Below are 25,579 nucleotides of genomic sequence, written 5' to 3'. Positions count from 1 at the left end.
TTTTATGTTATTATTTGGCAGTTCATCTGGATGCCATACATCAACGAGTTGGTAGCTCAGCTGCCCTTTTATTGCTCAGTCGATCGAATGCTTTGGAGTACCTCAGTCCCGATGATCTTCTTTGATATGGTTGAGTATCATGCCACAGAGCGTGTGCTTTGCCAGTTTCACCGTCCCCAGCCTATACCGAGGGATCCTGGATGGGTGGCTATACACTATCAGCAGGATGACCGTGCCAGGCTGGACGATATATATATGGGATGGCTAGAGCAGCAGGTCCTTATTTAGGATTACCACCGCCACACACACCACCTGAAGGACATTTACGACGGTCGTGTCCTGTTTGCGAGCATATGCCACATTTACGCGCATAAACGGTGTCACCAACATCCATTTGGTTCCGTATACACGTTCTCTTTTGCACTTGCAGCTTGCACAAATAGTCCTTGTTACATACCATCTTAAAAGGTTCCGGCGGCCAATAATGCTCAGCACCTAATGGTTGCAACTTCCCACTATACGTGTCTACGTATGCAGCAACACTGTATTGCCTATCAATATAGTTTGTTGCCCCATATCCAACTTGTTGAAAGCACTTCAACGCATGTGCGCACGGCATGTGGTAGATGGTCCATTTCCCACATGAACATAACCTTCTATTTTCATTCACCGTCTGTAGATTATTCCCATAGTGTCCGCGGATAGCGGTCTTAACTTCAAAAATACCCCGTTCATGATCGTACTGAATAAATGAATGCCACTGTGCTCGCCTCCTGGGCCTTTCAAATCTTCTCATAGGTATTGGCATAAATTGAACACCCCTGTCCATCAATGCTGATGCAGTTGCATGCCTTTCAACAAACCTCTCCGCACTCTGTTTGAATGTCATGCGGACCATGGCAGTGACAAGCAGTCCACGGGCAGACTTCAACAAGCCGTTGAATGACTTCGACACGTTTGTAGTGAGGGCTCCCCATCGTCTTCTGCCATCAGCATGCAATGTCTACATGTGAAGCTCATGCCCCATCAACCAAGTATAGGCTCGTGGTTCTAATTACCGGATCGCTTCCATGCGCCTCGTGAATTTGCACTGTTGGTGCTCAGTTGCAGCCATCCACATTAAGTCATGCAATGCCTTGTCAGGATATTTCTTCTGGAAATTGGCCTTTAGGTGATGCACACAGTAACGGTTATGGTTCCTGCCACTCAGGCAAGTGAAGTACAGAACTTAAAATACCACCATGCCGATCTGATATTAGACAAATACCTGAACGCTATTTGACAACGTGCTGCTTCAAGTGGTTCAAAAAAAGCGTCCATATCTCTTCATTTTCGTTGGCATATATGGCAAAAGCTAGTGGAAATATTTGCCTGTTGGCATCTACTGCAATTGCAATCAAAAGCTTAATATCATACTTTCCATAGACATGAGTACCGTCTATGGAAATAACAGGACGACAATGCACAAAACCATCAATTGCTGGTTTAAATAACCAGAACACATAGTTGAAAATATATTCGGGTCTGTCCGGACTCCGCTCATGCCTCCATTCAACAATAGTCTCGGGGTTAAAGTGTTGCAGTGCGACCATGTACCTGGGCAGATTTGAAAAAGACTTATCCCAGTCGCCATAAATAAGTTCAAAGGCACGTTTGCGACCGAGATATGCCTTTCTTTTGGTTATAGTACAACCATACTCCTGGTGGACGGCTGTAATACACTCTTTAATCTTGAACCTAATGGACACTTCCAAATATGGAATCAAGACAAGAGAAATCAAGTCCACATCCAAGTTGAAGTGATTCTCATTGTATGTGTCCATTTCACATCTGTGCTCGCTAATAAATTTACCCACTTTCCACAAACCTGATTTCTTCTTGGTGGCACGCAACATCCAGTGACAACCCATAAAGTCTCTACGACATACAACCTTGTATTTCTCCGTAGTTGACTCACTTACCGTCATCTCACGGTACTCTCATATACTGTAGATTTTTACAGCCCTAATTAAGCGAGCTTTATCAGGGGAATACATGCCCTTTGTCAGAACAGCTGGTCTAGACTCATCCCACATCGCTGATCGAAATTCATCATCATCCCTTGTGAGGGCATCCACGTTCGGCATGCTTGGCATCAAGGTAGGGAATATTTCGCTCATGAAATGACACGTGGGACTCATACACTCTTGGTCTAGCGGGAGGTGGATGAACATGCTCCCTCGTCAGCTCAGGTTCAACATTCACTTCCTCCTCATCATCACCCTCATCATGGAAAGGTGTGTCATCCCCAGACTCATCCGCATTGTTGTCATAATCACTATCATCTTCCTGACTCTGCGCATATGCCAAATCACGAGTAAATACGTCGTCTATGGGCATCTGTGTGAGGTTAGGAGCTTCAAGAATCTCGTTTTCACTGCACAAAAATAACAAAATGATAATATACCCAACTAGATAAATACTTTAGATATAGCTATATCACTTTACTTACAAGTCGTACTGTCTTGACGTTTCATGATGGATATTTGCTTGTTGGTGATGACTCCCGGATGGACCATCGTGGTCCAATACTCCAGAACTACACATATTTCAACTAGGGGCAGGGTCATAACTTATAAAATTCGTATCCGGACGGTACCCCCTATGAAAAATATGAGTGTTAATACAAATCTAATTAAAACATAAAATAAATATCGCTAAAGCACCCACAGAATTGAAGTTACCAGTCGTCTTGTTGATTATATAAAGTCGAAAAATTATTTTGCGGTTGCTCATTCGCTGGTGGTGACAAGTTTAAATCAAGGCAAGTTCTTTCATCAGCAATCTGTCCGGCAAAACTGCTCCAGAATAACCTCCCGATGACTGGGGGTTATCCCTACTATGCACGCCCTCATTATTGGGAACGACTTCCACCTTGACGTACATTTCCAATAATTTTATTACAATAAATTCCCTGTATTCATCCGGAATCCGCAAAAAATCTCTAAGAGTTTCATCATCCTCGATGTTAAACTCAGAATAATAAGCAAACCCCTGCGGAGTCACTGAATACGGAAATCTACCGGTTATTTTAAGGTTAACCGAACGCCACCTCTCATTCATTTTTTTATGTAACAACGATATCAATTTATCGTACTCCATAGTAAGCGGCAATTTAACATGACATTGTGGAGGTGAGCTATACCTCACAGAGTTATTCTCCAACACAACTTCACCCCCCCCCCCCCAATATAGTGAAACCCTTATTTTTGCCACTTCAGACATTGTAAAAAAATGATTAATAAGAAGAAGAGAGAAGTATGAACGTAAGTTTGAAGATTGAATGAATTTTCATAAAATTGAAACGCCTTTAAATAAGGCAAGTCGGAATGTAAAACGCAGTACAATACTACGTTTTATGTATTGAATTATTGTTATGTTAGTTCATTATTGGTGGGCCAAAAACCAGAGTAAAATGCAGTATAATAATACGTTTAAGTAAAACGCAGTATTATACTCCGAATTACAAAAAAAAATTAAAGTAAAAACGCAGTATGGTACTGCATTTTACTTTAACGGACTAATTTTCGTTAAAGTAGTTCGCAATATAGTACTGCGTTTTACTCATTTATGTAACTTTTTTTTAAGCAGTAGAAAAGTATTTTTTGTCAAAAAAAAACGTCAAAAAAGTTTTGGCAAGTACTTTGACAATATGACTACGGTAGATACAGTTGTTTTAATCAAGCTACAATATCTCTTTTCTTAATTTTCGTGCAAGAGCTTCTAGGATACACCGAAACTAATAAATCTATAATTGCGTTTTGTATAATAAACTATTCAGTGGTATATCTCGAGTAAGGTGATGGAAAAGAGGTTTTCCTAAAAGTATTGCACGCCGTGCTTCAGTGGTGATCAAGAATATTATTTTAGGAGTAAACGTAACAACGCTGCCACCAACCTTACTAAATAATATTAAGACAAAAGCTCCGGTAAACATCATACAAGGTCACGAGTCACATTTATCATGTTGGAACCTGCACGGGAGTTTCCCCCACTGAATGTTCAACGTTTATTATTTCCCTCTTGTACAAGTTTTAGGTACAAAAAATGTTATTAATAATCCAATGAATGTGAATGTCCCTTCTCTAACTTCTTTGGTAATTCATGTATTAATTATTGTAACTTGAGAGGATAGCTTAGTAATTATAAATAGAGCATTTTTGGCTCATGGATAATAATATACTTGAAATAAGAAGAATAGTTCTCTCCTCTCTACATCTCTTATCGATTCTTGTCTCTTCGTTTTTGATGCTTTAGTTTATAATTATAATATTTATTTTATAATACGTTATCAGCACGATAGTTCTTCCCAAGAGCGAGGTACGTTTCAAAAAACGTTTAATTTGATTTGGTTGGTGAAATGCAGAAATATCATTACGATCATATTCTGTTTCATATCAGATATAATTTTAATTAATTAGATGTTGAATTCTCAAAACATGAGCATGAAAGAATACTAATTAATGACTCTTGGTGTTATAGTAACTTACATGTTTTTAATATGTCGACAACAGTTATTTCCTAGACTAGTTCAATTGCAAAAGACTTTTTAATCAACCTCGATAAAGCAAACTAGCATATCAAAGAGTATGGTAAATTTTCGTTTCTTGCTCGGTATTTTCCTAATGCGAGCTTTCCTGTTTAGATCCATGATCAAATAAAACTATGCCAGGAGATCTTTTATAAATTAAGAGTTTTATCTTGGAAAATAATTTACTTTCGTTAAGGATAGAGTATGACTTGAGAATTGGGATAATAAAAGTAACGAAATAGAAGTTTACAAACATTTGCACTAAGAAACTCTTCAATTCAAACTGTCTTTACTCCTGTAATTAAAATCATGTTTAGCAAATAATCTTTAGCAGGTCCTAATATTCTCTATATTCATAAATAAAATTTGCATTATGTCAGTTACAAAATAATTTTATCTTGGTACATAATGAAGTAACACTTACTCCATTAATTAAGTCGTAATAAATTAGTACTTGCCGGAATTTTTGTGTTGATGTCCTAATACCTATTGAATTTGGATTGTTAACCAAAAGTAGATGTGATACTTATATTGTGAATGCCAATTGACTTAAATTTGCACCTAATCTATGACCAAAAATTTTCAATATGCTTCTTAAGAAGAAAAAAAAAAAGGTAAACGAGAGGTAATCGGTACGACATTTGGTAATATGAAACTCAAGGTAATTCACATCCCTTTTACAGCAATTGTTTGAATTCATTTATTTGATTTATAAGTGACGATGCATTCTAAAGAGCTAAGTGATTGAAATGTGGATCGTACGATTGTGCTTGCAAGATTTTTACATTAATCAATCATGTTTATAATTATTTCTCGTTTGAAATTATGTGCTGAAATAATCACTTATAGCATATTAGAAAAAAAAAATTCATTCTACATGCCTCGAATTTGCTTTTGTAGTAGCAATATTTCGGAAGAGGTGTTCAGACACCGAATTGAGTCCTGGTGTATCATAATGATAAGATGTTGGGTTTGAGTTCCAATGCATTATGGTTTAACATGTCTTTATGAGGGTAAGACATTGAGTTTGAGTTCCAATGCACCACATTAATAATATAATGATGATGGAGGCAAAATAATATGCTTTTAACGAAGCCCGTCCTATTAAATTTGCTCCATTCCCTAAAGCAAATGTGGTAGCAATAGATTAAAAGTCTGAAAAAGAAGACTGAATAATTATCGGGACCGTATAAATATATGTGGACGTGGCAATAGACGAAATAATAATCGTCATCATGATTTTAATTATGAAAGGGAGAACAATAAAGGTTCTCAAATTAAAATTATCCGTCAAAAGGTGAAGGTAATATTTACCCTGATATGGTATGTAAGGGCATTGGGTACGAAAATATCGTACACCTGAATATTTTGTGAAGCCTTAATTAACCCTCTATCAAAATAAAGAAAAATAAAGGCACAAAAATGATATTGAGGAGGGCCATAAAAACAAATATGATAAATGTTAAGACAACACAATAAGTTTATATTGAGAAATCATGAAGCAAGTTCAGATGATTATGATATATTCCAGAAGTGAATGTGGTTGTACGATATAAACTCATGAACAAAGATACTCTCTTGATTGTTGAAATCTCACAGCTCACCTCTAAAGAGATTTGAGAGAAATAAAGAGGATAAATATCATTATGTGGCTGCATGATTATGGCATTGGTCGTATACCTATTTTACGTCAAAATATTTTGTTAGGCCTTATGAAAAATTATTAAATGCCAAAAGTAATGCAAGAAATATGTCTTGCTTATAATGATTTTGACCATGACAATAATAATAATGAATTTCTCTTTGAAAGAGATGTTTTTCCATATGGATGGTAACAAATACGAATATGAACGATTATCCCTTTTTCATACGGCTTGTACTACACAAATAGTATAGTTGAATCTCATGCCACAATAAATCAGTAGTTACTAATGATCTTATTATTTGGCATGATCGGTTGGGCCATCCCGGTTATAATATAATACGCAAAATTGAGAATTCACATGGTTATTCATTGAAGAACCAAAAGATTCTTCAAACTAAAGAATTCTCTTGTTGTATGTTCTCAATACAAATTGATTATTAGACCACCAACAATTAAAATTGGGGTTGGATCCCTTTATTTTTGAAACATATACAGGGTAATATATGTGGGTCATACACCCTTCAAGTGGACTAGATATTATATGATTTTAATAGATGCATCTACAAGATGGTCACATGTGTGTTTGTTATCAACCCGTATTTTGGCCTTTGCGAGGTTATTGGCTCCATTAATAAGATTAAGAGCATAGTTTTCAAATTATACAATTAAGACACTCCGTCTTGATAAATGCTGGTGAATTTATGTCTCAGGCCTTTAATAATTATTGTATATTAACTGGGATAATTATTGAACATCTGATTGCGTATGTTCACACTCAAAATGGTCTAGCAGAATCATTAATCAAATGGCTCTAATTAATTGCTAGACCAATATTTATGAGAATAAAATTTTCCACCCCGGTATGCTATTTTGCATGCAACAAATCTTATGTGGATCAGGCCACAAGTTATCATAAAGTCTCCCTATTACAATTGGCTTATGACCAGAAGCCAAATATTTATCATCTTAGAATATTTAAATGTGTGGTATACATTCCAATTGCTCTACCACAATTCACAAAGATGATTCCTCAAAGAAGATTGGATATATATTGGTATAACATTAGGGGGAGACAATAAACAGCTGGACAAAGAGATAAATTGAAATGTATCGTCTCCAAGACATCAAGTAAAGTTTTTATCAGGGGGAGAAATACGTGTCGTACTCTTTTTTCCTTAACTATGGTTTTATCCCAATTGGGTTTTCCTAGTAAGGTTCTTAATGAGGCAACTCTCAATGCGTATTACAAGATGTGTGTACTCTTTTTCCTTCACTAGATTTTTTCCTATTGGGGTTTTCCTAGTAAGGTTTTAACGAGGCAAACTATCTTTTAAGTGGAAATCCAAGAGTTATAAATTCAATGAATGTGGTGTCCCTTCTGTAACTTCTTTAGTAATTCATGTACCACATGAATGAACCCATTAATTACTGTAACTTGAGAGGATAGCTTTGTAACTATAAATAGAGTATTTTTGGTTCATGGATAATATACTTGAAATAAGAAGAATAGTTCTCTCCTCTCTATATCTCTTATCTATTCTTGTCTCTTCTTTTTTGGTGCTTTAGTTTATAATTATAATATTTATTTTATAACAAATCCTACTTTGTGAAGAATAATGAGTCACAGTTCTGAATTGTGTAGGATGACTCTGACTTTGGAATAACTACATAACTTAGATAAATTAATTGACCAATGACAAAATCTATAATTCAAGGTAAAAATACAAGTGTGGCTTTTATACTTCTATTTCTATCCTAGTTAGAGTTGTCAATATAGGCTTGGCCCATTGGACCCGCCCAACCCAACTCGTGATTTAATAGGGTTGAGTTATGATTTTTGAAGGGGAATTTTCATCTATACCCGTTTTTTGGGTCACGTTTTAACTTGTGCCCACTTTGAAAAAAATTACAAGCGTACCCGCTTTTTCGCGTAACTTCAGCATGCAGGCTGAAGTAGCAAAGTCAATCATGCAAAACTTCAGCAGTCTAGTAGACGGGCCTGAAGTAGCAAGTGTGCTAAAGTTTTTATTTGTAATTGCTGAACTTAAGCATAGTACCTGAAGTTTTATTCTCTATTTGCTGAAATTTTTGTTTGTAATTGTTGAACTTAAGCATAGTAGCTAAAGTTTTGTTCTCTATTTGCCGAAGTTTTTGTTTGTAATTGCACTAAATAAGCTGAAATTTTTTGTCCTGGATTCATTAGTTTTGTCATTAAGCTTTTTCAAAAACTTCAGCAGAAGATGCTGAAGTTATTTAGTTCATTTATAAAAACTTCAGCACTAAATAAGCTAAAGTTTTTAGTCCTAGATAAGCTTTTTCAAAAACTTCAGCAGAGATGCTGAAGTTATTTAGTTCATTTATAAAAACTTCAGCTTATTTAGTGCTGAAGTTTTTATAAAAAGTGAAAGTTTTAAGACAATGCCGTCAAATTCGTCACGAGGACTATGTTCTATGTCGCATTACGAAGACTGTTAATTTGTGTGCAAGTTCTCAGAATGTCCCTTTGGCCATTAGTGGCAAGAATTCTGTTGCCATTTTCATATCGTAGATCAGTTTCAGTTTCAAGAAAACCAAGAATGTGAGTTGAGAAATTTTTGGAATGAGAACGAGTGCATAAGCGTAGATAGTTCACTCACAGAAGAATCAAATACTGCTCCATTGATCCAATTACCTCTAGTCTCTACTGAAGAAGCAGAATGTTCAGCAGCTATGGCATAATACAGAAAGCAAAAAGAAGAAGAAAGAGCGAGAAGCTTCATAAAACCCTCATGAACTTGATATACGAGTCATCAGGATTCAACATATATCTGTATTACTGTATATTCATAGCAGCACCAACAACAGCAGAAGAAAGAAAAAAATGTGCTGAAGTTGTTTAAAAGGTGGGTACAAGTTAAAACTTTTAAAAAAATGGGTATAGGTTAAATGGGGGCGACCAAATAGGGCGCCCCGTGAAATTTTTACATTTTTGGAGCCCATTTAAAAAACTATAACGACCCGACCTGTCGTTTTAAGCATTTTCATCCCGTTCAGCTATTGGAAATCTTGAGTAGCGTCTTTTTGTGTATTATGACTTGCGAGAGTGGTCAAGTTTTGTTTTCAGATGATTCAAAATTTAATTGAAAGAACAATCCATGTTTTGGAAGCTTAAGTTGAATAAATGGACCAGATAATAAAATATATGTAAACTACCCCGAAGTGAATTTTTGATGATTCCAACAACTTCGTATGGTGATTTTGGGCTTAGGAGTGTGTCCAGATATTTATTTCGAGGTCCGTAGCTAAAGTAGGCTTGAAATGGCAAAAATAAGAAATTTAAGTTTGGAAGTTTGACCGGGGGGTTGACTTTTTGATATCGGGGTCGGAATCAAGTTCTGAAAATTTTGATAGCTTTGTCATGTCATTTATGGCTAGTGTGCAAATTTGAAGTCATTCCGGATTGATTTGATATGTTTCGGCGCAAAAATGTAGAAGTTGGAAGATTCGAAAACTCATAATTCAATTTGATGCGCAACTCGTAATTTCGGTGTTGTTTGACGTGGTTTGAAGCCTCGATTAAGTCTGCATTATATTTTGGGACATATTGGTATAATTGGTTAAGGTCCCGAGGGCCTCGAGTGGATTTCGGAAGGTTAACGGAATGGAAATCGAACAAAAAGGGTTGCTGGAATTTTCTGTTGCAGAAGTTGTCTTAGACAGCAACTGTGCAATCGTGGAGCCTATTGCGGAAGCTTATATCTCAACATCCATTAGGAATCTGTACATTTTCAAAACATGAAAGTTGTAGTCCTTGCATCTTAGTTTCCAGAAAGTGCAACCATTAGTTATTTGGATATTTGTACAGAAAATTATGTTCAATTGAATAAGGGTTGGTAAAGCTGTTTAGAAATTTTCCAGAAATGTTTGATGCGAGGAGGCTATTTTGGAAGCTTATATCTCGAAATACATAAAGAATCTGAAAATTTACAAAACGTGAAAGTTGTAGCTCTTGCATTCAAGTTTTCATAAAGTTAAACTGTTCATCATTTGGACATTTGTACAGAAAGTTACGATCAATTGAATAAGGTCTGGTAAAGCTGTTTCTAGTAGACTTTTAGTGACGACTTTTAGTGACGAAAATGGCTTTTAGTGACGGATGGGAGAAACATTTAATCACAAAAATCAGTCACTTTGCCATTTCGTTTTGGAATTTTTGGAGCTCGGTTCTTGGGCAGTTTTGGGCGATTTTCACGTGAAAACATTGGGGTAAGTGTTCCTTATCCTATATTGATTATATTTCATGATTCCATACACATTTACATCATGAATCCATGAATTTATGGAAGAAAAATCATATTTTTAGCCAAATCTTCCAAAAACGAAAATTTTAAGATTTGAAAGTCAATCCGATGTCGGATTTTGGTAAAATTTGTATGGTTGGACTCGTGGTTGGATGGGGGTTCATATTCCGTGACTTTTGTCGTATTCCGAGACGTCGGCCCCACGGGCAATATTTGGGCTAATATTGGATTTTGTTGGAAAATTTGTATTTTCATAAGAATTAATTCCTATAATATGTATTGAATGAATCGAGTTAATTGTGACTAGATTCGGGATGTTTGGAGGCCGATTTGAGCGACAAACGCATTTCGGAATAGGATTTTTGCTCGGATTGAGGTAAGTAATGGTTATAAATCTGGTTCTGAGGGTATGAAACTCCGGGTATTGTGTCGTATGATTATTTTGGAGGTGACGCACAAGATAGGTGACGGATGTGTGGGCGTTCACCGTAGGGATTGTGACTTGGTCCGTCCCGCGAGACTGTGGAATCAATGGCCTACTGTTTAATACATGTTCCCTTTGGTTTCATAGAAATTGACTGTACTTCATGTTAGAAATCATGTTTAGGCCTTATGTGATTACTGTTGAGACCTGAGAGGTCATGTAATTGCTGAATTAGCTGCTAAATTACTGTTCATAGCTTTTCTTGCTTATTATGCCTTTGTCTCTTACTGTTTATTGTTGATACATGATATTGCTTCTGTTTGGGCTGTTTATATGATTTCTGAGAGTCCGAGAGACTGGAGAGATTGATGACTGAGTAAGGTCGAGGGTCTAGTTGTGAGATATTGATACTATAATACGTGAGTTGTCCGTGCAACATGTGAGTTGTCTGTGCGGATTCAGATATTGATACTATAGCACATGAGTTGTCCGTGCGGATCCAGATATTGAGGCTATAGCACGTGAGTTGTCCATGCGGATCCAGATATTGATACTATACACGTAAGTTGTCCGTGCAGCACATGAGTTGTCCGTGCGGATCCAGATATTATATTATAGCACGTGAGTTGTCCGTGCGTGAGTTGTCCGTGCAAATTATAGCGCTTGGGCTGAAGGAGCCCCTCCAGGAGTCTGCACACCCTAGTGAGCGCAGGTATATGATAGCATGTGAGTTGTCCGTACAGCACGTGAGTTGCCCGTGCAGTTTATAGCGCTTGGGCTAAAGGAGCCCCTCCGAAGTTTGCATACCCCCAGTGAGCTCAGGTACCTATTGAGTATGATTATTGAGGGCTGAAAGCCGAGTAATTAAGTTGTTGAGATGAGCTGAGTGACTGTTGCCTTGAGAGGCCATATTTGTTTTCAGTTATTTGCTACACTTAGTTGCTATTTGTCCCTGTCGTACATATTTCTGGAATATTTGATATCTGGTTTATTTGAGTACGTACTGATGAGACTTAAACTGTTAAATCGAAAGTATGACTACTCTTATTTGAAAGTTATTGAGATAACTGTATTTGCATAGCTCGTCACTACTTCTCAGTTCCTTATTTATTTCTGTTACTTAGTGAGTTGGTGTACTCACGTTACCCCTGTACCTCGTGTACAAATCCAGACATTTCTAGTCACGGCGGTTGCTAATGAAGGAGTCAGACTCAGGAGACTATTGAGGTAGTTGCTTGGCATTTGCTGGCCTTGACTCTCCTTTCCTTTCATGTTGTATTATTCTGTATTTTCAGACAGTGTTTTATCAATCGGATGTTGTTATCATTTAGATGCTCATGCACTCAGTGACACCAGGTTTTAGGGATGGATTGTTTAGTACTTTTGGTGTTTTATCCTGTTCTAAAAGGTTTTATTTAATATTAACTACTTCTGCCTTTATTTAAAAGTTCTACTGTATTGAGATGTTGAGTTGAGGCTTGCCTTGTACCACGATAGGCGCCATCACGACATGTAAGATTTTGGGTCGTGACAAGTTGGTATTAGAGCACTAGGTTACATAAGTCTCAAGGGTCATGGGCAGATTTAGTAGAGTCTTGCGGATCGGTATGGAGACGTCTGTACTTATCTTCAAGAGGCTGCAGAACCCTTTAGGAAATTTCACATTCTTGAATTCTTATCGTGCGACATTGATTAAACTTGAAGCATAATTCTTTGAACTCCTTCCACGTATTCGTGTGTGCACATGAGCGCTCGGTATCGGCTTTCGACAGTTTGGGATTCCATGAATGATACACGAAAGGTGATTAGTATATTGATGATGGGCCAGTCTGGGAGACTTGAGGCCAGGTGTAGACCGCAGCTAGGGTTTGGTAGTTTCAGTTGTGAAAACTTGTGCATTGGACTTATGTGTCCGATAGTGTTCTTATGAGTTGAAATTGTGGCTTGATGAGCGACTAAATGGCTATATGATGAGTAGGAGGTGAATGCAGGATGTGTTCAAATGGTTGGAGTGTGATGAGAGGAGTTGCTTGAAATGTCTTGATTGATTTATCGTCTTGAGTTATGGGTCTATTGAAGGATCTTTCACGTGGTATACGTGTGGAACAAATTAAATTCTCATGAATTGTAAATGAGTTGAGATTCAGGGACATTAACTGATTGTGTAGTAATTGTGTTTGCGAAAAGAGTATTGAAAAATGCCAGCTTGAGGCTAAGCAGGCGAGTTATCACTTGCGGAATAAACTATAGAGGTGTGATCTTTACAATGTTGTGTGGAGAATTTTTCTTTTCTACCCGTAGGGTAGATGTATTTAGATTGAATTGGAACTAGTCAAGAAAGTTGACTTGACCATCACAAAAGTGAAGGCGATCTTAGTAGACAGATTGAGGAACCATATAAATTGTGTTGCATGAGCTTGGAAAGAATTTAGTAAAATTGCACTACAGTTATGGCAATAACTAGATATGTGTATTGTAAATTATTGAATTTTCTGATCTATGGCTTTGAGCCAAGTGGGGGAGTCCGTTATCGGCAATTTGATTTCATGGTTATATGTTAAATTTAGGTTTTGGTTCAAAATATGCTCGTAGGTTAGTTATGACCTGCAGAGGTTGGGATCGGGGAAGACTAGAATAATGAAATTCCTGAATACGGGTTATATTGTGCTTTATGAGTATATTAAGATCATGGGATGATTAAGTTATTAATTGTGAAGAATGTAATGCGCATGGAACGTGAATACGACCAGTGGTGTTAAGGCAGAGTTACTCCCTTGAGTGTTGTTGTGGTAATGGGACATGTGTCATTTGGTTTGTTTAGGCAGTGCAATTTAGATTTGAGCAGAGTAGATGACTCTTGACAGAATTCTTATCGATTCAGAAATGTATATGTAGCAATTGAAATTTTTTGGATTTGTATGCCGCTAGAATCAATTATTTACATTGGATGGTAACGAGACTTGCAGTAATTTTGTATGACTACGAATTCTGTACTCCAGTATAAAGGAGGTAAAAGGTTGATTTTAAGGTACTTTCAGAGTGAACATTTTGATTATGATACTTACAAGGATTCTTAAGAAGAATACAATGGCTTATGAGCCTTAGGGTCATGTGGTTTTATGCTGGGATCTCTGTAGTGAGCTTCAGGTAAATTCTTGGTGCATGTCAAGTAGGAGTGTCGATTTGAGGGTAATCTAAAAAGGAGTCAAAGAAATAGAATAGCTTGGTAGTAAGTTGGATCAACACGATAATGGATATAATCAGTTATCGGTATACTTATGATGTGGTGAGACTCTACAGAGGTTTTGATGGAAATATTCATGGGATTTGCGACCCACGTGACTTGTTCAAGTTAGAGGAATACAGTTCTGGCAGCTTGGTTATGTGCAAATGAGTTGCAAGGTGTTCTTTATAGTTTCTACCATGGTTTGAGACGGATACTTTCTACTGGTGTGAGGAACATGTTGTCTATTATGATTTGTCCCTCGATAGGAGCAATTGGAAGGTTTCTAACTAACCGGTATATAATTTGCTAGTAATTCAGAATTGATAATGAGATTCTTGTGTTTGTCACATGATGGCATGATGGACGTGGTGTGTTGTGTGGGATTAAGATTTGCATGTACAGGGTGGCAGATCATTCTTAAAGGGAAGGTCACGAATTCTGGTTAGAATAGATAGTTTTGGATAATTATATTATCCTTGAGAAGGGTTTGTATTTAAAAAAAGGGTGCATTATGTTTGACTAATGGATGTTCATTGATATTACGACACTCTCTTGGTTGATCAACTAATAATATTTTAATTTTCTATGTAGCACGGAAGAATTATGAAAATATTTATCGTGTGATGGTTGTACATGAGGATGTGTTAGTCATCTGAGTGTTGAGGTTGTGATCAGTTACAATGATTTATGTGCTTTATGGATTTGGAGACTGAAACTTCTCATAAATAGGTTATGTCGTGGTTGTGGATCGCGTATATCGGTCTTGTGTGGTGACTATTGGGGGTTTAGAAACCCGAATGGATCTTTTGTTGCTTAGCATAGTGGATTTTTATGTGATATTAGGTATGGATTGGTTGTCTCCAACGTGCTATTCTGGACTGTTACACTATAGCGGTGGCTATGCCGGGGATGATACGGATTGAATGGCGAGGTTTGGCGGATTTTGTTCCCAATAGTGTGATTTCGTTTTTGAAGGCCTAGCATATGGTTGGGAAGGGTTGTCTTTTTTATTTGTCCTTCGTGAGGGATGTCACTTTAGAGACTACTACCATTGATTCAGTCTCGATGGTAAGGGATATTTTTCTGGATGTGTTTCCTACAGACTTTCCGGGTATGCCACTAGATAGAGATATTGATTTCGGTATTGATTTGGTGCTTGGCACTTACCCCATTTTATATCCCACTGTATTGTATAGCACCGACGGAGGTAAAAGAGTTGAAGAAGCAGATTCAGGAGCTCCTTAATAAAGGGTTCATATGTAGGCTGATATGGATGTGTGTTCTGCAACGAGTTGGTTATGTTGACTCCAAACTGCTATTGTTGAGAGAGGTGCCATTCAGTTGTTTTTTAAGCTTGTTCGTGTTTCGAGATTCAATTTTGAGTTACTCTTGTATGCTACACGGTATTTTGATTCGTTGATTAAATGCACAGATGATATGGTTCTATTTGGGCTTTATAGCATAATTTGAGTGAGATGGGCATCTGGGTATTGCACAATTGATTGCGCATTAGGTATGTTCTTCCGATGCCAGTGTGGCATTGTGTCATTTTCTTCTCCATGGTAACGGTGATTCACTCTTGGTTCTAGACATCAAATTGCGCATGGTTGTTGATTTTGAGCATGGTGACTTGAGGTGTTTCGTGTGGACCAATGTTTGGATAGGATCGTGCATTGCAGCAAAATTTTGTGGATTTATGATCATTCAGGTTAGATTTGTGTGTTCTGATTCTACAGTGTGTGATGGGTTCTTAGCATCATATTGTGGTGGTACTGGTGAGCTTGCGGTACAGTTCTCTCATTGAGTCATTTTTTTCCATGATTTGAGCATATTCGGGTTGTCGCTTATTGGTGTGCAGATTACACGGGTTGTGGCTTTAGACTTTATTGATGTGTCATGTCTCTAGAATAGTCATGTTGGATAAAATGAGGTCATTGGACCTAGAATGTATACTATCGGATTCGATTTCAGCATGTTGGAAGGGCAATATCAGAAGTTGGCATAGAAATCTGCTATAGTTCCTATTGGAGAAGAGATAGCTTCACGACTGGTTTATCTAAGGGATGGTTATGATTTCAGAGTGTTTCTTTCAGTATCGGTAGAATACAAAACTGTTGGAATAAGGCTTTGGTTTGATAAGAGGTTTATTACCGGAATTGAGTTGTTTGAACAGCTATTCTGGTTAGAAGTTACCGCTACGAGTATTTGAGTTATATGGTATATTATGTGATTACATCTTGGGGTTACGGATATGGTTTGATACATCTTGTTTGGACCTATTCACTGTGTATATGTGAGATTCTGACCTTATAGATAATTTCGAAAGTGGAAATTTGGTTCTAAGATTACGGGCTAGGTTGAATTGAGAAATTTCAGTTATGTTGTGCTATCAGACCTATATGGGATAGGGTGACGTGGGATCACCCCCGGGTATGTGCATAGTGATATTACACAGTGATTTGATGGCTTTTAGAACAACTTTTGGCACGTTCGAGGACGAACGTGTGTTTAAGTGGAGGAGGATGTAACGACCCGACCTGTCATTTTAGGCATTTCCATCCCATTCAGCTATTTGAAGTCTTGAGTAGCGTCTCTTTGTGTATTATGACTTGCGAGAGTGGTCAAGTTTTGTTTTCAGATGATTCAAAATTTAATTGAAAGAACAATCCATGTTTTGGAAGCTTAAGTTGAATAAATGGACCGGATGATAAAATATGTGTAAACGATCCCGAAATGGATTATTGATGATTCCAATAGCTTCGTATGGTGATTTCGGGCTTAGGAGTGTGTCCATATATTTATTTCGAGGTCTGTAGCTAAAGTAGGCTTGAAATTGCGAAAATAAGAAATTTAAGTTTGGAAGTTTGACCGGGGGTTGACTTTTTGATATCGGGGTCGGAATCCAGTTCTAAAAGTTTTTATAGCTTTTTTATGTCATTTATGACTTGTGTGCAAAATTTTAAGTCATTCCAGATTGATTTGATATGTTTCGGCGCAAAAATGTAGAAGTTGGATGATTCAAAAACTCATAATCCAATTCGATGCGCGATTCGTAATTTCGGTGTTGTTTGACGTGGTTTGAAGCCTCGATTAAGTTCGTATTGTATTTTGGTACATGTTGATATAATTGGTTAAGGTCCCGAAGGCCTCGGGTGGATTTCGGAAGGTTAACGGAATGGAAATCCGATAAAAAGGGTTGCTGGAATTTTCTGCTGCAGAGGTTGTCTTAGACAACAACTGTGCAATCGTGGAGCCTATTTCAGAAGCTTATATCTAAAAATCCATTAGGAATATGTATATATGCAAAACATGAAAGTTGTAGTCCTTGTATCCTAGTTTTCAGAAAGCTAAATCATTAATTATTTGGATATTTGTACAGAAAGATATGATTGATTGAATAAGGGTTGGTAAAGCTATTTAGAAATTTTCCATAAATGTTTGATGCGAGGAGGCTACTTTAGAAGCTTATATCTCGAAATACATAAGGAATCTGAAAATTTACAAAACATAAACGTTGTATCCCTTGCATTCTAGTTTCCAGAAAGTTAAACCGATCATCATTTGGACATTTGTACAGAAAGGTACGATCAATTGAATAAGGGCTGGTAAAGTTTTTTCTAGTAGACTTTTAGTGACGAAAATGGCTTTTAGTGACGGATGGGCAGAAACATTTAATCACAAAAATCAGTCAATTTGCCATTTCGTTTTGAAATTTTTGGAGCTCGGTTCTTGGGCGATTTTGGGCGATTTTCACATGAAAATATTGGGGTAAGTATTCCTTAACCTATATTGATTATATTTCATGATTCCATACGCATTTACATCATGAATCCATGAATTTATGGTAGAAAAATCAGATTTTTAGCCAAATCTTCCAAAAACGAAAATTTAAGATTTGAAAGTCAATCCGATGTCAAATTTTGGTAAAATTTGTATGGTTGGACTCGTGTTGGATGGGGGTTCATATTTCGTGACTTTTATCGTATTCCGAGGCGTGGGATCCACTAGCGATTTTTGGGTTAATTTCGAATTTTGTTGGAAAATTTATATTTTCATATGGAATTAATTCATATAATATGTATTGAATGAATCGGGTTAATTGTGACTAGATTCGGGATGTTTGGAGGCCGATTTAAGCGAAAAAGGCATTTCGGAGTAGGATTTTTGCTCAGATTGAGGTAAGTAACGATTATAAATCTGGTCCTGAGGGTATGAAACCCCGAACATTGTGTATGACTATTTTGGAGGTGACGCACATGCTAGGTGACGGGCGTGTGGGTGTGCACCGTAGGGATTGTGACTTGGTCCGTCTCGCGAGACTGTGGAATCAATTGGCCTACTGTTTAATACACGTTCCCTCTGTTTTCATAGAAATTGACCGTACTTCATGTTAGAAATCATATTTAGGCCTTATGTGATCACTGTTGAGACCTGAGAGGTCGTGCACTTGCTGAATTAACTGCTAAATTACTGTTTGTACTCAGTCATAGCTTTTCTTGCTTATTATGCCTTTGTCTCTTATTGTTTATTGTTGATACATGATATTACTTCTGTTTGGGCTGTTTATATGACTTCTAAGAGTCTGAGAGACTGGAGAGATTGATGACTGAGTAAGACCGAGGGCCTAGTTGTGAGATATTGATACTATAGCACGTGAGTTGTCCGTGCGGATTCAGATATTGATACTATAGCACGTGAGTTGTCCGCGCAGTATGTGAGTTGTCCGCGTGGATCCAGATATTGGTACTATAGCATGTGAGTTGTCCGTAAAGCACGTGAGTTGTCCGTGCAACACGTGAGTTGTCTGTGCGGATCCAGATATTGATACTATAACACATGAGTTGTCCGTGCAACACGTGAGTTGTCCGTGCGGATCCAGATATTGATACTATAGCACGTGAGTTGTTCGTGCAGCACATGAGTTGTCCATGTGGATCCAGATATTATATTATAGCACGTGAGTTGTTCGTGCAAATTATAGTGCTTGGGCTGAAGGAGCCCCTCCAGGAGTCTGCACACCCCAGTGAGCGCAGGTATATGATAGCATGTGAGTTGTCCGTGCAGCACGTGAGTTGCCCGTGCAGTTTATAGCGCTTGGGCTAAAGGAGCCCCTCCGGAGTGTGCACACCCCCAGTGAGCGCATGTACCTATTGAGTATGATTATTGAGGGCTGAGAGCCGAGTAATTAAGCTGTTGAGATGAGCTGAGTGACTGTTGCCTTGAGAGGCCATACTTGTTTTCAGTTATTTGCTACACTTAGTTGCTATTTGTCCTCGTCGTACATATTTCTGAAATATTTGATATCTGGTTTATTTGAGTATGCACTGATGAGACTTAAACTGTTAAATCGGAAGTATGACTACTCTTATTTGAAAGTTATTGAGATAAATGTATTTGCATAGCTCGTCACTACTTCTCAGTTCCTTATTTATTTCTGTTACTTACTGAGTTGGTGTACTCACGTTACCCCCTGTACCTCGTGTACAGATCCAGACACTTCTGGTCACGGCGGTTGCTGATTGAGGAGTCAGACTCAGGAGACTATTGAGGTAGCTACATAGCGTTCACTGGCCTTGACTCTCCTTTCCTTTCATGTTGTATTGTTCTGTATTTTCAGACAGTGTTTTATCAGTCGGATGTTGTTATTATTTAGATGCTCATGCACTCAGTGACACCGGGTTTTGGGGATGGATTGTTTAGTACTTTTGGAGTTATATCATGTTCTAAAAGGTTTTATTTAATATTAACTGTTTCTGCCTTTATTTAAAAATTCTACTGTATTGAGATGTTGAGTTGAGGCTTGCCTTGTACCACGATAGGCGCCATCACGATAGGTTAGATTTTGGGTTGTGACAAAAACGAAGCTTTTAAGCCTAGCCCATGTAAGCATGTGGTCCATGAGGCTTGATCGAGGTTGGGCTGGGCTGGTCCGTGAGCTTAATAAATGTATTTAAAAATATAAAAAAATATAGGGAGCTAAAAATAACAAGAAGAGTAGTCCTATCTTAAACTTGTAATATTTTTATGTGAATTTAAATATTTTTTGTTCTTAAATTTTAGTTATTTCAAAATGTTTAACTAATTAACATTGCTTATAATTATAGATTAAGATGAAAATAAAGACATTATGACATCTTTATTTCACAAAAGGATTCAAATGTGCTTGATAAAGATGATTTGTTGGTGTTGAATATTGCCATGAGCACCTTGAAAATATTTTTGAGTAGTTTGTTTTGAGTATTGACTTTTAATAAATGAATATTGTCTTCCTTTTTTGTGTTTTATAGTAATCTATTAGAACAATGTCAAAAGTGATTAAGTTTTGCAAAAAATTTCTATCCAACAAGTATAATTATAGACTTATATATATATATATATATATATATATATATATATATATAGGTTATATAACATATTTTAAAAAAATATAAAATATAATTTTAAAAATGGTGGGCCATCCATGGGACCCATGGCCATGTAGGGCTGGGTTGGGCTTACTATTTTAAGGCCCACCAAATTAGTGAGGCAGTCCAACCAGTCCGTTAAATGCCAAAGCTCGCATGAGTTGGGCTAGGAGTGTCCAGTGTTACTACAGGATACAACAACATACCCATTGTGATCCCACTAGGCTGGGGATGGTGGGGTGTACACAGACCTTAACCCAAAAAATGAGCTAAAGTTGTTTCAGAAGGATGCCAAAGTAATACCCTTTCCCTCGACCGTAGATATTTTCAAATCAAGGATGACAAGTCACTCTTGTTAGTAGATTTTTATTTTTATTTTTATTTTTTATTACCGTGGAATGTGCACCTCAGTTTACAAGAAGGTCCAGTGCTACTATAGGATACAACATTGAAAACAACATACCCGGTAGCCAGTGTGATCCTACAAGCGAGATAAGGGGAGGGTGGGATGTATGCTGGTTGTTGAGACGAGACAATGATTATGTGCCCTTCTGTGTTTGGCTCTATTTTATTGTTTCTCCAGGCATTTACATCAGTATATGCAAAAACCAGCAAATCATTACTGCTTGACGATGATTTACTTATCCATATTTGTTCAGTTAACGGAGAAACAGAACACTACTATAGAATGTTAAGTGAAAGACTTGGAAACAAGATAACAGATTGAAAACAATGTGATAATCAAACCGAATGGCTAATAATTGGGACCTCGAGCTTGCTTATTCGGGGCCTCGAGGTCGAGTTGGATGCCCTGCCGAGGATAGTCGATGAAGGACTAACAGTTATGATGAATTCAATGGTGGCTCTTTATGGTCAATAATAAGCAATAAATGAAAAGCACTATGAATATAATCAATAAATGCAAGTAATGAAATTAAGAGAATATGTTAAGAAGCAGAGAGAATGTTTTTGTATTTTCAATATTGTGTATCAGATGTCCTACAAAATGACAAGGATCCCTTTTATATATATGAGGGGGAATCTCAACATAGTACAAGTGTATTTATTACAAAGATATGGGGCTGGTACAACCATTTAATGCCATGATGCAGACTTGGACTAGCCTAATAGACTCTGTCAGCTCTAGTCACGTGCCTTGGGAACCTCACATCGATCCACTGAAGCCACTGATTTAAACTGCCTCGAGGTCGGTCGTTGCTTACACTACCTCAATGTCGATCACTGAGAACCCTCAAGGTCGATCACTGGGGATCCTCAAGATGCCTTGATGATCGCAAAATTGAACCGCCGATTTCTACCGTATACAAATAGCCCCCGCATTTCCTAGAACAAAGTGATAAGAAACGGTTTTGAACTCCTACTCCTTAGGCACCATCATCATGACGTCAGCCTATCAGAGCATTAAATGCCATAACTCAAATATCGCGCAAGGGTCGCCGTCAACATGACTATCGAGAAGCCCACGAACTACTATTGGTTTGTCTTTCCCGCTGCCCATATGGCTTCTATAAATACCTCAATCGTTTAATGATTCACACTTTTACAACATCTTCAAAATTTCAAAGCCAAGGCCATCCCCTTTCACATTCTTCCTTCTCCCGTTCTTGGTTTCTTACCTACTTTCTCAGAAAGGCTTTTCCATTACCATGGCTAGAACCTCAAAAACAATGCCTCGAAAAGAGGATGCTGCTTCTTCGTCTCGAACATCCAAGGGCAAACCCAAAGTGATACCCATTGTTGAATAGTGTACCCCTACTGAGTCCAATACGGTGAATGATTTTTCCATCGAGAGACCCTCATCTACACCGGGCCGATGCGAACATGTGTCCCGGTATATTAGCGTCATGACTGATATACAAAAGTGAGGGACAACTATCGATGGGAGAGGACAGTGTTGCCTGAAATTTCTAGTTCTAACGAGAGCATAACAAATCACAAGACGGGAATTCTTTATGTATATACATACCAATTCACTTTTGGCCCCATCAATTCTTCAGATCCCTCTTCTCCGGCGATAGACCCGATTATTCTTGACTTCTGTCATAAGTATAAAGTGACGTTTGGCCTAATTTATCCATATTTCTGGAGGATAGTCTATATGCTCCGATATTTCTCCAGCAAGGTCATGGGCATGACTTTCACTCTTGACCACTTGATTAGACTATATAGCCCTCGTCTCTTTCGAGGTCTGATCAAGCTTCACCCTCGGTCCAAGAAGTCATTTTTCTCGAGTATTGATGAGAATAAGGACCGAGGGTGGATGAGTAGGTTTGTCCAAGTGAGGACATCGGACATCATCCAGGTCGAAAGGATGCCATTCCCGGAGGAGTCGAATGCGAAGCGTAAGTACCTCTCCTTCGAACACGTTTTACTATCTTCTTACCTTCCTTTCAAAAAATGATTTTCCCTTTATTTGTGTAGCTACCGTTTGGTATCCTGAAGAGGTCCAGGGTCTGTCGGGATGGATTAGGCAATTGGACACTTTGTTCCCTTTTCTAAAGCGATCTTGGCCCGACTTGGATAAAACGTGATGGCCGGCCAAGAATCATGGTAAGCCTTTTTGTTGTCGCATGTAACATGTTTCAATTATCCCTTTCGTGTGGACACGCTTTGATTATTATGCTTGCGCAGGCCTTGGCGATGGAGTGCTGATGAGACCGTCTTCTAACGGCGAGGAAGAGGCCCCGAAGCCCATCAAGGGCAAGAAAAGGAAGGAAAAGGCGGTTGTTGAATCTTCTATGTCAAAGAAGCCCAAATCACGCAGGGCTCGAGGTGCTGCCAAGGTGTTGGCTTCGGCTCTTAGAGAAAGTCCCAGTACTGGAGATGAAGAGGACGATGATGATGAGTACCATTTGGTACAAAGGAGGAGGTCAAGCACGGATGCCCCGCAGGTGGCTGGTCCGAGGGCCGCTGAATCGGGAATGGTTGATTCGGCTCGAACTCATGTAATGGAGACCCTCAATGAGGGTACAGATACGGTCCCCGAGTTCCCAACTGGACATGGTATAGTCCCTATTGAAGAACCCGTTGCTGATGACTCTGAAGGGTCTGGGCCCGGAACTTTTCAGGGAGAGGATTTGCCCTTCAGAGATATCGATATCCAAGGCAGCCTCCATTCTCACCTGGGGAATTCAAGGATGCGCATGACCCAAGTATCACCAATGTGGGGGGCCCTCTCGATAGAGAAGATGTGCATGAGAACTTCCTCGATGATATCGGTGAGGACATTGATCTTGACGCTCCCAACGCTATCAAGGAAGCGGAGAAGCTCCAACAGCAGGTGATAGCCTTTTATGTATACTTTTTATGCCTCAAGTATTTTTCCTTATATATCTAACTCATCTGTTTTGTTGTAGTCTAAGAAGATGTATGATCACGCCTTCTCTAGGCTCCAAAATGAGCTTTCATGGCGTAGACAGGAGCTCGAGAAGATTACCTCGGGACTGAAGGAGTCGGAGGCCTCCTCTGCCCGAAAGGAGGAGGAATTAAGTGAGCTTCAGGTGAATTTGGAGGGAGTGCTCTGAGAAAATGCTGGCCTTGCCAACAAGTAACTTTGTATTCATAAACTCATTCGTCATCCTCACAATTTGATGCTTACCGACTTATCTTTTCCTTTGCAAATAGGGGAGAAGGATGCTCTTGCGGGGCGACTTCGGGATGAAGCTGCTGCTATAAACGCGGAGATCCTCGAGCTGAGGGGGCAAAATGAGGTCATGGCCTCGAAGTTGATATTGGCCCAGGATCTTCTCCGAAATGCTAGAGAAGAGGCTGATGCACTATCCACGGCCAAGTCCGAGGTCGAAGAGAATGCCGCTACATGCCTGAAAGATGCTGCTACTGCGAATAAACTAGCCCGAGAGATATTAGAGAAGGCCGAGCAAAAGCTAGCTCGGACTGTCTCTTACGCTCGTGCAAAGGCAAGGAGGCAAGCCTTAGAGGAAGCCAGTGCTAAAGGTGTTGATCTCTCAGCTGAGATCGGGGAGGCCTAAGATTTGGAGGAAGAATTGGCGCTCTCAGTCACTTTGGATGAGGATACCGGAGATGGTTCAGAGAGTAGTGGTGGTGAAGAGTAGACCTGCGTCGCCTTTCCTTCTCTTTTTTCTTTTTGTGTATGCAGTTCTCGGGAAACAGGTCTTGTAAAGGTTCTCCTTATAAACATATTTTTGGCAATGTGAGAAAATATTTCTGTTTCCAGCCTTGCATTCTTTATTTTTCGGTGATCACGTGGAATTTAGTCTTTGAATTTTGATGTCGACTCTTAAGAGTTCATAGTTGGGGCAATCGGGACCCTCGAGATCGGACACCATCTCGAGATTAGGTCGATTGCTTCTTTGGGTTCAATGCTTATTGTAAGCACGTGATTTTTGCCCTATGAAAGAATTACTCCCAAAAAATTCAAAATAAAATAATTTTCCTTTTGTGTGCAATTTTTGTATTTTTGTGGTATTTTTGTATAATTATTTGTATTTTTGTCTGTGCATGCTTATTTGTTTAAATTAATAAAAATATAAAAAAATATGTCGCATTTGCATTTAATATGTAATTCTACAATTAGGAGTAATTAAGTTTGTTTACAAAATGAAAAATTACAAAAATAGGCATTTTTTGCATTTTTAGCATTTAATGTCCAAATTGTGTGATTTGATGTTTAATTTTGGGTGATAATCATTATTAAAAGTTAATTAGTATTTTTAGATAATTTTGGTTTTTTATAATTTAATACATTTTAGTTTTATTAATAAGTGAAAGAAAAGAAAAAAAAATAGACGAAAATTGGTTTAGGTCTTCTTCTTCAATTTTAAACCACAAGCCCAAAGATACCCAATCTTCCCCTACGACCCGGTCCATTTCAAACCGGGTCGACCCAGTCCATAACCCAAAACCTCACCCCACCCTTTCTATTTTCATTGAACAAAAAAAAAATTGCAAAACCCTAAAAGAACAAGACCTAAACTACCCGCCCCCCACCTCTCTTTTTCTTCTTCCTCTCCAAAAACGCCCCAAGCTCC

General features: G+C 38.3%; 1 protein-coding gene across 1 annotated transcript in view; it reads left to right on the top strand.

Moving 5' to 3' along the window:
- LOC138888607 (uncharacterized) overlaps positions 1–24,559 on the top strand; it is a 71,059-nt gene extending 46,500 nt beyond the window's left edge. Inside the window, exons 3-6 of the mRNA XM_070170500.1 lie at positions 23,202–23,573; positions 23,639–23,850; positions 23,927–24,059; positions 24,195–24,559. Of these exons, the coding sequence (XP_070026601.1) occupies positions 23,202–23,573; positions 23,639–23,850; positions 23,927–24,059; positions 24,195–24,559 (1,082 nt within the window). The remainder of the gene's footprint in view (positions 1–23,201; positions 23,574–23,638; positions 23,851–23,926; positions 24,060–24,194) is intronic.
- The last annotated feature ends 1,020 nt before the right edge of the window (positions 24,560–25,579 follow it).

This window comes from Nicotiana sylvestris, chromosome 3 (genome assembly GCF_000393655.2).
Source record: "Nicotiana sylvestris chromosome 3, ASM39365v2, whole genome shotgun sequence".
Classification (NCBI taxonomy): Eukaryota; Viridiplantae; Streptophyta; class Magnoliopsida; order Solanales; family Solanaceae; genus Nicotiana; species Nicotiana sylvestris.
The sequence above is the reverse complement of the archived record's forward strand: the minus strand, read 5'-3'. Positions and strand labels throughout refer to the sequence as shown.